The following is a 15,632-nucleotide window of genomic DNA, read 5'->3' as shown; positions in this document are numbered from 1 at the left end:
CCTTTTTCATTAATGGGCATCTTTTATCCTGTCCTAAGCAACAGCAACAAGACTAATTAGTTTAACAAGTATAACAAATGGTTTTATTGACAAAAAAAGAACCCTTTGAAATATACATTACATTCACAGAGGATTAAATTACACCCTATTATCCATTTTCCATAAAATAAAGATTACTTTGATAAATCACAACTAATGTTATCTTTGGCTGATAAGAACTCTGTACTTATTTGTGTGGCTTCTATAAATAGTGTGTTCTGATTCTTTTTCCTCCCTAAAATAGTCAATGATACAGTCTGCCAGGCATTTTCCTGCAATTTGACAATACCACATCTGTGAACGAGGCAGCAAGTGAAAGCTTCATTATCTGAATATGAAACATGCAACAGTCTCTTTCTTTTCCGTCAGCTCCTCTGCAGTAATCTATCAAACACCTTTCAGCCATATCTTGCTCCATCAAGGTTTCCTTGCCGCTAAAGCAAGGTAGTCAAAACAAACTTCTTTTGTAAGGAGCAAAGCCTTTGTGGTTCACCTTTCCATTGTATGCAAAGTCTGTGTGATGACTGTAGCATGAGGGAGTCGGACCCTCATTTAGGCCATAAGATATGTACAGTTATGTAAAAAAGTGTGTATTTTCAGGCGTAAAGGGTTCCTTTGTAGTTTGCCTTTCCTCAGCTTTGCACCAGAGAATTCTGCAGATTGCTGGAGATCTACCGGCACCATCTCCGGGCAGATGAACAGTTGGTTGAGGACCAAGCCAGAACCAATGTCTTATGTTTCCTTCACACCTGCACTACCCCTGCACAAAGTGGCTCTTGACTAAAGCATAGAGATAGTTAGGATATTGGAAAAAGATCTTTGTGTGCCAAGAGGTTCACCCACCTTTTGAGCATTCGGTAATGATGTACACCAGGCATGGACGTCCCCACTGGATCACAGCTCGGCCGCCCCGCTGGACAGCCAACACCCAGCTCAGCACAGCAGCACATGAGCACCTTTAAAAAACCTCCAAGGAGTTTGATTCTGAAAAACTGAAGTTGGTTTCCTACTGTGTAGTGCACCACCAGAGAGACCTACTCCCATACCCCTCAGGACAAATATCCAAGTTCAAATTAAATTCATTTCCCATTTTTTGAAATTCTTTCAAGACACACATTTGCTCTGAGTTCAACCACTGCTTTGTGTTCACTGGGTGACTCAAAGCATCTCATTTTACTCTAAATATTCAAGGGTTAGAATTTGCGTAGCAGTTGCTGGATTGGCCAGAAATTAAGTTTGTGAAGTTCTTGAGACTGGTGGGCAAAAGATGTAGCAGTTCTGGAAATCTTTAACAAGTAAATTCAGTATGTTGAGTTATATGATTTTTGAGAATTCTCTGAACTACTCACACATAACATCAACGCACCATCCATTTGCAGCATCTAACCCTACCCAGGCCGTTTTGGATGGGTGCCCTCATCATAAGCAAATGTTTCTTTTCCTGCATTTTCCCTCAGAAGCAGGTGGCAGTGGATTTCAAATAAAACCACACCCATGTCTGTGTTCCTTTCTGGAGGGTGTGTTTTGCTCATGGAAATATGTCTGACCTCTTTGTTTAATTTTCAAAATTTTATAAGCGTCCCACCCCCTGGGTTGCCCGCAAAGTGACTCAGCAAGCCAAGCAAAGGGATCAAAGAACAGATAGAGTTTTTTACACAAATGGAAAAGTTTAGCAGTTCTGAAAGTATTTTCCCTCAACACTTATTTCAAAACATTAATAAAAATAATTACAGCAGAGTCTAACAGACAAAATGCAGGGCTAGAGCCATAAATCTTAGAGAACAGGGAGGAGCACTCTGAAATGCTGCAAAACAAATAGATTATCACCTTTCCAAATCTCTGCAAGCTTCTCTTTTCCTGTAATACAAAACAAAAAATCACCAAGGCTGGGTTGCTGCTTGCTTGGTGTAATTAAAACAACTTTTATATTGTATTTCCTCAGTGGTGTGCACATTTATAAAGCAGGAAGGAGAAAATTGTACATGTAGGAGTGAACACATAGGAATTGCCACCAGCGCAGATGAACCACCTTGGGTCCAACCCAAGCCCAACTCTGTGTCTTGCTGCTCACTGGACATTCTGTGGGTCAAAAAGTCCTGGGAACCTGATTCTGTTTCAGGGACTCGTATTGGAACCAAAGATAAGGTTCTGATGTAACAAATGGAGGAAGATCTAGACCTTGGAGGCCTCAGAGACCCCTTATGTACATGCCACAGGGCTAAACTCCTCCTTGCTTATTCCATCTCCTGCCTCCCATATTTTGCACTGATTTATGCACAGCTGCTAAATTCAAAAGAGAAGAAACAGACCTGCCCCATCTCATACTACACAACAGTCAGAAGGCTGGGTGCTCGCCAGGAAGATGGGGTATGTCGATTCCAAACTCCTTTGGCCCAGAACCCAGCTCTCCCACTTCCCAGGAAAGTGCTCTTTGTACCAGACAACACATCTGTTCTCAGAACAGGGCTGTCAGGGTGTCACACACAGGGAGTGCTGCCTACTACGGGCAGTGTGCAAACCCCTCTCTTTTCCCACCTGCCCCAGTCGCTGCCCAGCACAGAGGGGGGAGTTGCTCTCTCCAGGAAAAGCCACGTCCCTCCAGGAAAAGTGGTAACGAGCAACACCAGAATAGCTGACTGACTCAGCCCAGTCATGGGAGCATCTCTTCAGGCATGGGATGCTCACGACAGACATGCAGTAACTGGTGGTCTGAAAATGGGCCAGGTACTGACACCCGGAGAGATTTCATTTACTGCAATGCTTATGGATCCTCCAGCTAATCAGAGGACTGCAGCTTCAAGGTTCCTAGTGTGGAAATAATGGGAATTCATAAAATAAAAGGGTCAGAAATGCCAAGATGGAAAAGGCAGGTCATAATCTAATCATGCTTTCCTTTCTACTCCTAGGAAGACAATCAAGAGGAAATAACAACATGGAAGACAGAGTCAGTAAATCAAATGGTTTTATTGATGTCCTTTCTTATTGTGACCATTGGTCATCAACTTTAATTCACAGACCAAAATTAGCAATTGACTTTAATTTTCCTAAATTACAACTTCTATTGCTTTTGCATTTTTACCAAGAGAAGACAAAATCATGAGTAAGTCTCTACATGGAATCAAAGATAGGAAGTAACTTCTGACTAATCCTCATGCAAACTACTGAATTTGGAGACTGAGGTTGAGTGTTATTTCAGGAAAAAGTTCACTCTTATGAGTAGTCTCATCTCAAGCTAACTTATAGTCCTTTCACAACTGATGTAATTTTCATATATTAGATAATAATTACAGGCATATTAAGCAATATTAACATTATTAAACAAGGAACAGCCGCCTGAATGTATACTATGGCAGTGCAAAATCTGAGTAATATTAAGAGCCTTACCTGGTAATTTTCCATTAGAGCTTTTTTCAGCTTCTAGAATTTTTTGTCTTACAGGTCTAGGGATTTTAAACAGAATAAATCTAACATTCATATTTACAGAAAGATTTATGCCTGGACCTAGAACTCCAGGGACACTTACACTTTCTATACCAACAAATTACTCCCATTCGGAAAAGGAGCTATTGCTTTACTGTGGCATTACCACAGAAGCTGCTTTCTGAGCGCACTGAATGCATTTTGTGCAATGAGTTTTCCAAGAGGCTAAAACGTATTGCTGCTGCTCTTTATGTCTTGCTCTTCTGCAAGCATACACTAAACTGCAGACTTGGCTGCCACCAAGTATGTATTTTATATGTGCACTATTACTACTAATAAAAGTAAAATGAGTTATTCAATATGAATGACTGCTCATCTCCCCCTTGATGTACATAAAATAAGCCACATATAATGTGAGAGTAAACTCAGGTGACTGTAATAACTCCGTGGCACTCCTACAGTAACAAAGAGAAGAAAAAAAGTGAAATGCTTCCAACAAAACAGTTAGCTTAAATTATCCTTTCAAAACAAACAAACAAAACCCTAGTCACAAATCCATTTTACTAACTTTTTGTTTCCTAAGGTTTCTCTTGAACAACACTTTCCTAAAAAATAACTATGTTTAAGGAATTTGCAGAAAATTATCACAAGGCCCAACAGAGAACAAGTGTCCTACTTCCCCCCCCCCCCCCCGCCCCCCGCCCTTTATTTTCCTCTTTTCCTGGAAGCAGAAGTCTCCTAAATCATAACTCTATATTATCAGGGCTTCTACACAGGGAACCTTCAGCTTGCACCAACGGAGGAGAGAAATGAAAGCTTCACTTATGGCTTTCTATGCATCAGACTGGGACATTGATGCACTCCAGCTCTCCCACATAAATCCCAAGTCATGCAAACCATGGAAATCTCTTGATGGATTATGAACTGAATGAATACTTGTACTGAAGCAGATGGACCTTTTCTGTACATAAAACCAAGCAAAACAAAGATCAGGTACATGTGAGGGAGGAATGGCCATACTGCTGTGCAAACCACTTTGCTAACCTACATTGTTACTGGTCCCAGCCTTAGGAGATCAGCAAATTTCAAGTGATACAAAGATTCCTACTGGAAACAACTGCACTAAACCAAAATCCTTCCAGTAAAACAGAATTATAAAAATAACTTAAAGCATTAAGTTCCAGGTTATGTACAAGCATGTAGTTCAAACAATTATTTTTCTGACAGAAAACACCAGATAATAGATTGCAAAAAAACCACACAAATTTTGCCTCAAAGATTTAATCAACAGGCTTTGCAAGAGCATCAAGTATTCTGAAATGATTTATGAGCTGCAAAAGTGATGCATGAGTCATTCAAAGTGTATCAGTTGTATTAATATTTCAGTTATCAGTGTTTACTGATGGCAGGCTGAGAAAAAGAGTGAGAGAACAGACTATAGAGCAAATAAAAATATTGGTGAGGTCGTAAGAGACACTGGTTAAGCCTGCAGCTGAAAGGATTATGTACAGCAAGGAAAAAAGCTTTTCTCCTTTTTCAAAGAGATTGCACATTGTCAAGGTCCATTTCCATCAGAGAAAAACATTAAAATAATTTTCAATCTATATTCTATTTTCTGACCTATTGAAAGTATTCAAAGACACGGGAAAGACTAGACTTCTGCCAAGCAGATTAAAGAAAACTGCATTCCTACATATTTTAACTATGCAATTACACATCCAAATTCAAAGCAGAAAAATAATTCAATGCAAATACTCAAGAAATACAGAATTATGGATTCTGATAAATCTGGGGTATGCAGGACTATGAAAGGAGTGCCTGAACTTGATGAGGAGATCTGTGTAGGATGGTTTCTGGATCCTTGTATTCATTTGAAGGATCCATCACAGCTGCATATAACTCGCTGTAAGCTCTGCAGACCAGTTCTGTTGACTGTTTTATTATCTGCTCTCTAAAAACCAAACCAAAACAACACAATTTGAAAATTTTAGGGAATATAACTGTACTACATACAAGGAATTAAAGATATACATTAAAAATACACATTAAAAATCAGTCTTAGTTACACTAAAAAGCCTTATACTTCAACCGTGAAAACAGATCAAAGTTTAAAAAAAAAAAGGCTTCTTTCTCTCGTTGTATCACACACAGACAAACTCACATACATGACCTGATACCCAAGACAGGAGCTTCTTTATTTCTACAATCAAGCAAAAAATAATAAAAGGATTTAATTTGTGTACATTAGTTTCCCACCTGCACTCCCCTGTATCTTTTAAAAAACTGATAAACTTAGTGATCTACCTTCTACCTCCAGTGGATTCTCACTGTCCTTTGTAAATACACACTTTTTTTTTTTCTACTAGCAAATATATTCTATTTGCTATATCTTGACAGCACCTGATTCCATAATCAGACAAAAACTAGTGATAGTGGTCAGAGATTTAAAACACAACAATGCTATGAAGTCTGTGTCCTGTTTTTTTTCTGGAGATAAATGAGTAACAATGCACACAGACTGAACGCTAAATTTAACTGGAAAGTTTAAAAATTTTTTAAGACAACCTAGTAATTTTATTTTACATTACTCATTGAACCAGTTTAATCATCATGGTGATGGTGTTTACAGTTGCAGATGCATTTTTATCTATTAGAAACAGCAGTTACAACTATTTTACAGCCAAACCCATGCAAGAGGAACTCCAGCAGAAGCTGAGGAAACCAAGGTAACCACAAATCCAGATTCAGCCCTGCTGTAATATGCAGCAGAGAAACAAAGAAAACAAAACTGCATCCACTAAAATCACGGCTGAATTCACAGACTGCTGGGAATTGACAAGTTAAAGAAATTTCAAAGATCAAATACAAAAATCTTTGTCTTTACAGGAAACATTAAGGAACAGAAGATATGAGAAAGCAGATTAGAAGACCAAATCTGCATTTTATTCTGACACACAGTACCCAGTTTTTTCATATACAGCATCAACTGCCAGTATTACTAGGTTATTAGAATACCTGAAAAAAAGACTGCCCTTATAATGGCAAATCCAAACCCACTATTATAAGGGAAATATATTCAGAGTGTTCAGGTAAGAAAACTGTCTCTGACCTCAGCCTGGGATCACTAAGCTAGTGCAACATGATGATTTTTAATGAAAGCATTACACACTGAATTTGTGTAAAACTACTGAACCAAATACATAAATAAAAAAGTTTGTTAAAATATTCAGAGGACTGAACAGCATCACATGTGTTGTTCAATCAAATAATGTCAGTGTCATTAATCAGTACATTAGGATTTCAGTTGCCATAACAACATGATACATTTATCACTAACACAAATGGCAGCACTTGCTAAAAATAGTAATTCCAGCATTCAGTTTCTGTGATCCAACACGAATGAAAAGAGCTTTTCAAGACCAACAACCATATGAATACATAGCTTAAGACTTTTTAAATGAGTGAAGGAATTTGAAAGACAAAAGCATGCACTGGTAACGTTGGAAGGAATGTTCTTCACAATTGCAGAGGTTAAATGATATTGCCAATGAGTATGTAATACACTGGTCCTTTATCAAAAGGATGTGGTCTGATTCTGAGAACCAAAGACCTAATTTCAAGGAATATATCTTCAAAATTGAAAATTCCAACTACTATAGCCAGAGACTAAAATTATAGCACTGGTTAAATGTTTTGCTTCAATTTTGAGAAAATTTTGAATTTTCAAGGCTTATTTACCATCGAAAATATTGACTATCAAGACAGTGATTCTACAAGCATCTCTGTAAATGGGTATTTTAACTTTAGAAGGATTTCTTGGGTTTAAAGCTATGTGTTTGAAGGCTAATGGGTTAACTTATTTATTTATTTTGTTTTAACTGAGCAGAATCTGACCTATAGCACTGATTATAGCAGGTTAATAAACTTCTGCATGTTAACTGAGCTGTAGCAGCTATAGCCATCACCTTCACACAACGCTTCCCTCTTACCTCTCAACTGTCCACTGCTGCAAGATAATATGAATTTGGTTTAAAATGTGCTGAGAGGTTTAAAAAGCTTATCAATGGGATAAAGCTAAGACTGCCTACATCACCTTGGGTCACCTGACAGAAGGAATGATTTAGTTCAAGTAATTTCACAGTGACAGAGTCTTTATGGTAGCATGGCGTCTACCTCTTAAAATTGCCTCTGTGCTAGCAATGAAAAGTTGAGGCTTTCAAAATACCTTTACTGTTATTATGGTTTTTAAATAGACCTACATTCAAAAAATATATCAAGAGCTAAAATAGAGATTTAATGCCTTGACACCGAGAAGCAGAGGCTGTGATGTTTCACTGACATTACTGGTCAAGCTACCCTGTTTGATCTGCACAGAGAGTAGAGCTCCACCACAACAGGGTCAGCTCTGCCAGCTGAGCTGTGGGAATGGTAAATCTGGCAGACACCCCCAAAGCCAGCTGAAAAGCACCAGCATTCCCAGCCATGCTCCACCTGTATGGTGTAACACTAGAAGTCTTTGGATAAGGAGAACCTGAGAAATGAAGGATGAGAACCCGGCAGCTGGACTAGCTGATCACTGTAGGTCCCTTCCAACTGAACTGTTCTATTTGATTCCCAACAGTAATTATTTTTCCCTTGACATATGTCATTTTGTAAATGCAAGATGCTGTAGTACAATCCCACCGAGGAGAAGTGCTAGTAATGAATATACTACTGCATTATGTAAAATGCGATGTGCTTGTCTTAGTTTCTGGTATATTCTGTAACCTGCATTCTTTGCAAAAGTGTGAAAAATAATGTCAAGGAAAGTTTTTGATCAGTCCAACATATAATTGTCTAAGTACTACAGAAAATCTTCATGTGGTTCACACTTAATTGGAAAGAAATTTGTGGCACTTTCCCTAGCTTTAGGGTTCAGTTATATCCAAAAAACAAGGTAAGAGATAAATAATAAAGTTCTGACTTTCATACTTCAAAGAAGAAATCTCTTAAAAAAAATATATTAGGTGAAAAGTAAAATAATCTCAGCACAATATTCAATGAGAAAGAATGCCAATATTCTACAGCAGAAGACAACAAAGGTGAAAATTCTAGAACTGACAAAGCAGTGGGGATAAAAGAAATCTTGAGAATTATGTATTTCACCTGTCTTTGACAAGCTCACAAAATAGTTCTAAAACAATATACAACTAAGTTGACAAAAAAATGCTGACACAGCAGAACATGTTCAAAATAGATTAATGTAATTCATTTTGATGGTGCCTCATAAATCAAGAGTAACTACTTCAGAAAGTTACAGAATTACATACTCCTCACTGCTTGTTCAAAAGAGGAGAGTCAGAACAAAACTGAACTGTGACCTAAAGGACAACACAAATATCATCACAGCTGATAACTTGAATTCTCATAATGATTCACTAAAACTTATCATATTCATCTTTGTGAGCATTATTCAGGTATAATAGAAATTCAGAGGTAAGGTACTTACTTCACAGTGGCACTCAGAAGGAAATTCAGCTGGGACATTAACAGACTATCTGGAGCAGACAGATAGCGATCAAACTGAGCCTACGAGAATATGAGATCAACATATTAACACCTTGCTGTTCTGCAAAAATAGGTAAAATCACAAATTTCTGAAAACATTTCTGATTACATTAAAAGACAGAACTTAATAATCCAAAACAAATGTCTGATTTCAGCACCTCTGCCTCCAAAATTTTGTTCCTGACTCTGAGGAATATGAGTGGAGGGCAAATAATGAGAATCCAGCTTTTATAATTATCCATCTAAGCTTCCTATCCAGCTGGTGCAGGTACTTATACATCACTGAAGATCACACTGAGTCTGTTCAATGCAGAGGGAATATAAGACAGCTCTGGAGAGATATCTACTCTGTCCAAGTTAGACATGTTGCCTGATTCTTTTTGCATGTTTCTTTTTACTTTTTGGCAGGGAGTCACTGCTTATGTTAAGAAAAACAAAGAGCAAATCACCCACTTCAGGCTTCTTGAACTGCTTCTAAGAGTACTTCTCCTCTCCCACAGAATATAGTGATAAAACGAGTAGTGCTTTGATTCTAAGAAGAAACATTACTCCTGTCTTCAACAATTGATCAGAAATATTGTGGCTGCCCCATCCCTGGCAGTGTTCAAGGCCAGGCTGGATAGGAGTTTGAGCAACCTGGTCTAGAGGAAAGTGTCCCTGCTCATGGCGGGAAGGCTGGAAGAAGATGGTCCTTAAGGTCCATTCCAACTCAAACCATTCTGTGACTCTGTGGTCAAATGGGCGACTACTGAGAAGATGAAACCAGGTCTTCTCACAGGTGAAAACACAAGGAATATTGAACACATATTACACTAAGGAGCATTTTGATTAGATAATGAGAAGAAAAATTCTCATCAGGAATGTCATCAAACATTGAACAGATTATCCAAAAAAATGGTATAATCTCCATCCTTGGAATTATTCACTAAGACAAGGCCCTAAGTAAGTTTATCCAAGGATGGCAACCTTCCTATTCACTCATTCACTAAATGAATATATTCTCAAGCTGGTAAATCCTAAAATCCACATCCCTCCACCATATAAAACATAGGCAAAAATGAATAGTGAAGTCACAGCTCTCACAAATTAACTTTTTTTGGTTTTCTGCCCTTGTTTGGAAAGCAAGGGAGCTTTTGCTGTGAGGGGTATGGACCTAGTAAGCATCGCATTTGCAAGCGCATATGAACAGCTTAAAAGGCTGGGACCTGGAAAACTTTCAAGCATAAATGGGAGGCAGTGAATCTGCCTGCAAGTACTCCCCCTGGTTTAAATCCTGAGAAGCCAATAGATTAGGCTGATAGATTGGATTTATGTGGGTTTGATTTCAGCATACTTGGTTCCATTCTGGTTAAAGTGTGTTCACAGAAGCAGACGTTAAGTAAAGTAATGAACAAAATAAAACAGTTGGATTCTTCTCTTAACTATTCAAGGGAAATTATTATGTACTACTATAGATAACAGACTTGCATATATGTAATTCAAGGAGAAGGTCCCCAAGCTGCAGCCTTTAAATTCATTGTTAATCTACAAGACTATGATAAACAGAAGATATTTTAAATGTAAAATTCCTAAGTTTTAATAAGAACACATGCTGATCTCAGTAAACCACTGAGCGCTCTGTGCCAGAGCTCTGTTCATCCAACCAGCCTGGGAACTGCTGGTTTAAAACCTGAACAGAAAAAAATATGCTACACTACCGTAATTGGGATGCATTCTACATATAAGTTTTTTAAAAACCCTTTTAAAATCCCCTTTTTTTCCATGGGTGTGTACATATACTGCTGTATGAGCAGGCCTTTACAGTTAAACTTTTAGAATAAAGCTAAACTCAGCTAAGCAAGAAGAACGACAGATTATATATTATTGCCTACTGAACTGTGATATTGCTATCTCTATGCAAAATAGCCTTCACACACTCTAAGAAAAAATACCAGCTGATAATTTGCTTTAAAATATATTGTAGCTTTCAACTTAAAAAAACATAACTGTGACATACACCCAGAATTGAACTTCTGAGTAAAACTGAACCATTTGCATAAAATCAAAGCCTTAGGACAAAGATTATAAATGATGGCAGAACCTATATTTCAAAGCATAGAGGCAAAAAAAGAAACTTTGGTGACTAAAACTAATTAGAGCTAAGTATTTGCTTTTAGCAATTTAAGATGACTCATGGGACAGCATTCTTGTAAGTAAAGTTCTGCTTCTCAAGGCTTAGAAACTAATATTCTATTACTACCCCTTCAGAAATAATTTATGTATTTATTACTTCAAGTGGTCAAATTACTACAAATGAAGAAAGTATTCCCAGACATGTAATTCAGCTATTCTTAAAGAGTAGGACAGATTAGATTAATATCTTCTACTACAGATGAGTATCTTCTAATCACATAATTAACAGTATTCTTTACCATGTCACAGCATCACCACCATAATATGAAAGTTAAAAATGCTTACCATTGCAACCTTCAGGGACACGGAATCCATACTTGACAAATTTGAAAGAGGACCCTAAGAATCAGTAATCAAACAGAGGGATAAAAAAAGGTCATACTAGCATATAGAAAAAGATAAATAATAAAGTCTGTAATCAGTTCAGTAGTTACTTTTTATTCGGTCCTGCTACAGGATCTTAAGTGTTTGTAAACTGTATAACCATTTCAGTACTAAAGTGCTGTTAACAGTTCATTTGTATTCTACCACTCCCTCAAATGAAAAGCTGAGAATATGGAATTCTTAATATGTCCTTTCAAATCCTTTTTTTCCTTCTTCACTATTAAATAAAGCCAAAACTAGCCTTCTACAACGTCTAGAATAAAAACTGAACTGCAAACTGGCTACATCCCCTTGGCATTCCAGACTTAAGAGACAACAATGTTGCTCTATCTGTTCTTGGACTGTGAAGAATTCAGACCTGTTTCCCAGTAAGCCTTCTGTGCTGGTATGGCAATACCATGCACAAATGCTGCTTAGACCCCTAGAAAATTCTGCGACATCACCTCTGCAGCCAGGCAGCTGCACAGACAGAAATGAAAATTGCTACATTCCATTAACAACCTGCCCTAGACACTTGAAATTGATTTTAAAACAGGAGATAGGCTCATGAATAGAAAACTAAGTTGAGTTATTAACCAGATTATTTATACATTTATTTATTCATCTTTACACTTAAAAGTCTGTTGAGTTTGGGCACTTTATGCAAAATTATTAGCTGAAGAAACAACATAAAGCTCTCCAACAGAGTTTGCTTCCTCCAGAAAACACTGTTTTTCACTTCTACAAAAGATCACAAAAGGACACAGGCACAGCTGAAGGGAAGAAGGGCTGTATTAACACCTACCACATTGCAACTGTGCTTCACAAGAAAGGGAGAGCGTGAGCTCTGAATTCCAGTTTTCAGCTCCTCTAAGAAATCTCAAGTTTTCACTTTGAGAATCTCACTGTCTTGGTACTAGAATAGCTACAGCAACAAGTAAGGACGAAAGAAGAAACTCTCTCAAACTACTACTAAACTCATCTGCCAGTTTTCCACTAAAGAAAAAAGCAGCAATTACCAAATGCATGCAGCTATCTATGGACTCCATGCGGGTGCTACCAGAAGCAATGAAGAAGATGAATGCTGTGTACATACACAGCAGGTCTAGTATGTTCTAGGCACCATGGAAGTGCTGGTATGCACCAGACAAGCAGTACAGGACTGCTGCACACCAACCCTGCTAGGCCTGCTGAACACACAGTGCAGGGGGAATCTGTAGTTGCAAGCTGCCTTTGTCTAATAGTCCTGGTCCCATGTGAAAAACCAACAGACATTACTGAATCTTTGCTTTCAGAGGGAGCCTAATTTGCAAAAACATTAGTGCCAAAATTCTACTAGTTGGCAAGTGTGTGGTACCCCCTCAACACTTAAATTCTGTAAGCTCACCTGCTCTGGCTTGTGCTGCTGCAGAGCGTTATAAATGTAACTCAGACCAGCTCTTGTTAGCACGTAGGAAGCTTGCTCATTTATGAGTGTATCTAAATGAGCTTCAATCTGAAATGTTAAGCATAAGGTATTTATAAAGAGTGTGTGAGAATATTAAATGTAACGAGTTCTGGGGTTAAAAGGTCTAGAAACACAAGAAGAAAAAAACACAAATAAGGAGAGTGATCAACAAACAAGGAAATATTACAAATATGTACAGCATAATTATTTTATCCATTCACATTTTTCATATTACAAGGAACCAATAATAAAAATGCAGAGAGTTCTTTCAGGTCTGACTAATAAAAGAACCTATTTTTTTTGTATTTGTAAATACAACACCACCAAAAATGAAGATTATAGCCTTGATCTTAAAAATTCCTACATAATTTTATTTTGCTATAATTCTTTGAAAATGTGTGATAAATATCATTCACCACTTATTGAAAATACTGACAATAACATGGCAGTTTTACAATAAACAGGAGACAGTCTTTTGTAAGGAAAATAAAACAAACTAAATCATACTCAGAATTGATTTTAAATTCAATACTGATAAACATGCATTTGAAAAAAGTTAACTGAAAGAACAATAGACAATGAAATTACAGTTATCCATTTTGTTTTAATTATCTTCATACAAAAAAAGTTGTAAGAGTATTTTACATTCTTAATATAATCTTCACTTTGCAGGAAAACCTAATCCCTTAATCCAGTCACAGCAGCAGCAACCAGTTTTCAGTTTGAGCAGTCTCAGAAAGGCATTTGGGTATATATACACTATTACCTCATTTTTACAGATAACTACCTAACTTTTTTTTTCTTCCAATCCTAAAGAAAAGAAAAAAAAATGCAACATATAAAAGTCTCCTAAAATGTAAGACTTTTTCTGATACATAAAGAGTTCATCTTTTTGCTTCCTATAATTGTTTAGAAGAACACACTTTCCTTTTTAAATCAGGAGGGAAATCTTAATATTTCAATTTGGAGTTTTTAACTCTCTTAGTGAATTCTTTTTCTATGAAAAATGTTTCTCGCAATAAATATGCCATTCTAACTCCACTTGAATAACCTACTTATGTATAATCTTAAAGGGGTTTTTTTCAGTCTGTTCCTGTATTTGTAAAATGTTTGAAGAAAGTAAATGGTATTAAATGTGTAAGCTTCAGCTCTACTGCTTTTCTGAAGAGGAAATCAATTGCAGCATTTCCTATGAAAGGAACTCTGATAATAGAAATTAGAAATACCTCAGACAGTTTGGTGAGGTTGTCTGTTTGTTTCAGAGCTAAAAGGTGCTAGAAATTCTGATTAGGAGCAGAAAGTGAAAAATGGCTCACAGACAATCCTTGCTGATCCCTTAAAATAAGAAGCTGTGACCTTTTTCAAGTCCCCCAGCTCCAAAAGCTCTCCTGAGATACATTGCAGGCATATTCATGAAGTAAAATATAAATGGGAAGTGCCCAAGTTTTTGTAAGTCAACAGTTTCTGAATTTTCACTTCCATTTCAAAATTGTACCACATATGAATTACTAGTCTGGGATGTGAGGGGAAACCAAACAAATGAGAAAAGACAGGCAGAAAGCAGGACTGAAGCTGTAACTTCAACTACACTATATTCTAGTACAAAATAGATGATGATCTAGTGCTAATTATATGATGGAATACAGTCAGCCATTTGACTGAGCTTTCAATTTCCATTTGCTTCTTCTCATAGTTTGCAGATAAATATTAGAATGATTAGGATGATGAAATTGTTCACTGATCTGGGTTTATCTGCAACTGAACGAAACAAACCCAAGTCTTTTAATCATTTTTTGTCTGTTTAAAATGAAAGATGCTATCTGCTTATGGTCTCCAACAAGAAGCCCTCTTATCCCATCTTCCCGATTTTGATAATGTTGGCTTTGGGTTGATTTTAAGATAAATATGTGCACATCACAACTTACAGTGTGCAAAAATCAGTAAAAAGTTCATTTTCTTTCGGGGCTGCTAAAGCTTACCTGAAACTGCAACATTTCTAGACGTTTGTCAGTGAATTCAAAGAGCGCCAAAGTAGTCCTCATCATGTAAAGTGAATTTACCATGAAGGTTGCCATATCAGCTGTGCCCAAATTACTAGCAGACACAGTACACATCTGCAACAACGGATCTAGCACACAAGACAGAACCTAAAATAGCAAACAGAGAAGAGGGAGGAGAGGAAGGAAATCATGTCACACGAGGCTTCTAACCTCATTCTGTCTCTATCACGTATTTATTCCCCAAAGCACAATAAAGAGGAATGAGAGTTCCCAACTGTGAAAGCAGTTTTCTACTGGATTTGTCAGCAGGTGATCACCTACCACAGTGATGGGTAAAGTATAAAAACCTGAGAAGAACAGATTCCAGCCTAGCAGGAGGAAGAATAACCCAGATTAGATAATTGGTAATTGTGCAATCTTGAGGGTGTATTTACTTAATGGAGTAGTAATTGGGTAACAGAATTTAGATACTGTGTTAAGAGTAGCACTCCATACTCAACTGTAATTATCCATTTTGTTAGTCACCCTCTTGTTCACATTACAAACTCTGGTTTGATAGAGAGCTCCAAAATGGGACCAGACAAAAAGATTAATGTTCCATCTATCTTTTGTGCACTGAAACTAACTTACACATTCTTTTTTTG

At 37.2% G+C, this 15,632-nt stretch overlaps 1 protein-coding gene across 2 annotated transcripts in view; it reads right to left on the bottom strand.

Annotated features, from left to right (window-relative positions):
* Positions 1-2,984: 2,984 nt before the first annotated feature.
* The window catches only part of COG6 (component of oligomeric golgi complex 6), a 55,400-nt gene continuing 42,752 nt past the window's right edge, over positions 2,985-15,632 (bottom strand). For both annotated transcript variants that reach the window (XM_039566893.1, XM_010400367.3), the window contains exons 15-19: positions 14,968-15,135; positions 12,929-13,036; positions 11,464-11,517; positions 8,948-9,027; positions 2,985-5,410 (exon numbers count right to left, since the gene is read on the bottom strand). In XM_039566893.1, coding sequence (XP_039422827.1) covers positions 5,263-5,410; positions 8,948-9,027; positions 11,464-11,517; positions 12,929-13,036; positions 14,968-15,135 — 558 coding nt within the window. In that variant the 3' untranslated portion in view covers positions 2,985-5,262. The remainder of the gene's footprint in view (positions 5,411-8,947; positions 9,028-11,463; positions 11,518-12,928; positions 13,037-14,967; positions 15,136-15,632) is intronic.

This window comes from Corvus cornix, chromosome 1 (genome assembly GCF_000738735.6).
Source record: "Corvus cornix cornix isolate S_Up_H32 chromosome 1, ASM73873v5, whole genome shotgun sequence".
Lineage (NCBI taxonomy): Eukaryota > Metazoa > Chordata > Aves > Passeriformes > Corvidae > Corvus > Corvus cornix.
The sequence above is the reverse complement of the archived record's forward strand: the minus strand, read 5'-3'. Positions and strand labels throughout refer to the sequence as shown.